Raw genomic sequence first — 2359 nt, 5'->3', positions numbered from 1 at the left:
CACCCCCCCCCTCTCTCTCTGTCTCTCTCTCTCCCTCCCTCTGTACTGTCAGAATTACATCCTCTCTCTCTCTCTCTCTCTCTCTGTGCTGTATTTGTTTGTCAAACTAGTTCTCATAACCTCGCAGGAAGTCGCGTTTGGCTCTCGTTTTGATTCTTTTTTTTCTCCTCCTTCATCGTCTCTTCTAACAGGGAACGACTCCATTTCCACGACATCGACAGCGACACGTCCCTGACCAGCCTGAGCGACTGCTTCATGGCCGCCTCGGACGTGGGCTCCCTGCAGCGCGGGTGGGAAACCCCATCGACCGCCTCTACTCCATGCAGAACTCCTACTTCGCCTCCTGAAAGCCCCCGCAACACCACCAACACACACCACACACACCACACACACACACATGCACACGCACACACACCCTCAATTTCCCAGGGCCATGGGAAGAGAGGAGTAACACACACATAGAATTGTACAGCATAAAACACACACACTTAGTTTGGCCTCCAGGAAGTAGTTCTGACTGCCAGAGGCTGGGAAAAACCTTACTGCCATTCAAGAGTGAGTCGTCGAACCCCCCAACCCCCATCCAACCCCCCACCCCACTGAAAAAAAGACTGACTGAGCTCCACCAGCTGAGATAAAAGGACAAACTTGAAACTGAAAACGATGACACCCCTTTTTCTCTCTCTCTCTCGCTCTCTCGCTCTCTCGCTCTCTCTCTCTCTCTCTCTCTCTCTCTCTCCCTCTCTCTCTCTCTCTCTCTCTCTCTCTCTCTCTCTCTCTCCCTCTCCCTCTCCCTCTCCTCTCTCTCTCTCTCTCTCTCTCTCTCTCTCTCTCTCGCTCTCTCTCTCTCTCTCGCTCTCTCCACCTACCTGTATCATGGGGTCGATACATACCTTAAGATTTTCAACAGGGTTCAGAGCGACGTCTGGAGGTGAGAGACTTTCCGTGAGATGTTTATTAAAAACAAAAAACGAAAGAATGTGTTTTTTCTCAAAAGAAAAGAAATAGGGAAAGAAAATAAATAAACAGACTCACGTCAACACCCCCCTCCCTCCCCCGTTTGTACAGATAATATAATTAATTACGTGTTTCTTGGACACACCGGCTATGAGACGAGGGACGTGTCGAGGTCGAGTTCGAGTGGAATGTCGGTCAAGTCCAACACCAAGTCGCTGATGTGTACAGAGAGAGGAGGACGCCCCAACGCATGCCGTTACAAGCTTTAGCACAAACAAACCAGTGACACCGTACCTACCTTTAAACCCACACAGATGAAGAGGAACTTGCAACGTGCTACACCAAATTGGATAGAAACGTACGATAAAGTCGACAATGTGTGTGGTCTTGTGTTTTCTTCATGGACACTATACGACAAAGCATAAATAGTTTTTCGTTGACCTACTTTTAGCCATTTAAGCTTCTCGGATGTATGATATCAAAGAAAGAATCTGTGAACAGGATTAAAAAAAGATTTGTTTGATATGTTTTATTTGTCGACTGTATATATTATACTGTATGTGTAATGTTCTCTGAAACCGAGCAGTTTTTTCTTTCTTTTTTTTGCATGTTGAAACGGACAGCAATCTATTTATTTAACGACAACATGCTGGTACACACAGGAAATCGCAAAAAAGCTTTATTTAAAAAATAAATAAAAATTGAAAAAAAGGCAAGGATCCCAATGTAAAGTATACAGAAAACGAGCATTATAATAATTCATCCTTATGTTCTTGGATTCAGAAATGTTATCGTAGTCTTTTTTCTTTTGTTGTTGATGTTGTGTAAATTAGGCTGTAAATCAGTATCACTGTGCTATTATTTGTCACAAGCTCACTGAGAACTTGTCAAGAGTGCATTTTTAATGCTGACATTTGCTAAACTACCAAAGTTTGTTGGTAATACAAATAAAACAAAAATGCATTCTGTTTCCTTTGTCTTGTGTTTATTTTGTCCCTGGTCACAGAATGATATGATGATGATGATAAAAAAAAAAAAAAAAAAAAAAGATGAATAGCATTTTTCTAATTTAATAACATAACTAATGAGGCGATGCTGGAAAGAAGACACGCTCATCAGAAATCTAATTATTGGTATAATTTGCACACTGATCTTATATCATTATGAATAAAAGTAAAATGTGTAAACAGTAAGTAAACGGAACCTATAGACTATACCTTTTGTACAGTAAATATATTGAAATGAAATGAGTCCTGCTTGAAAGTCCCTGCATATATACTGTACAAACAGTATACTGTATATTGTACAAACAACACAGTAACCCTGCTAGACGGCTGTCTAGCTTCAGGCTGTGCTCCTCTGAGGTTTGTTTATTAAATTATGAAAATATACCATCACATTT

At 41.7% G+C, this 2359-nt stretch overlaps 1 protein-coding gene across 1 annotated transcript in view; it reads left to right on the top strand.

The window, feature by feature from the left end:
- lmx1ba (LIM homeobox transcription factor 1, beta a) overlaps window positions 1-347 on the top strand; it is a gene marked incomplete at both ends in the record, with an annotated part of 52095 nt that extends 51748 nt beyond the window's left edge. Inside the window, 3 exon segments of the mRNA XM_084325507.1 lie at window positions 192-200; window positions 203-283; window positions 286-347. Coding sequence (XP_084181633.1) covers window positions 192-200; window positions 203-283; window positions 286-347 — 152 coding nt within the window.
- Between the last annotated feature and the right edge of the window lie 2012 nt (window positions 348-2359).

This window comes from Notolepis coatsorum, assembly GCF_963971535.1.
Source record: "Notolepis coatsorum genome assembly, chromosome: 11".
NCBI classification, from domain to species: domain Eukaryota; kingdom Metazoa; phylum Chordata; class Actinopteri; order Aulopiformes; family Paralepididae; genus Notolepis; species Notolepis coatsorum.
The sequence above is the reverse complement of the archived record's forward strand: the minus strand, read 5'-3'. Positions and strand labels throughout refer to the sequence as shown.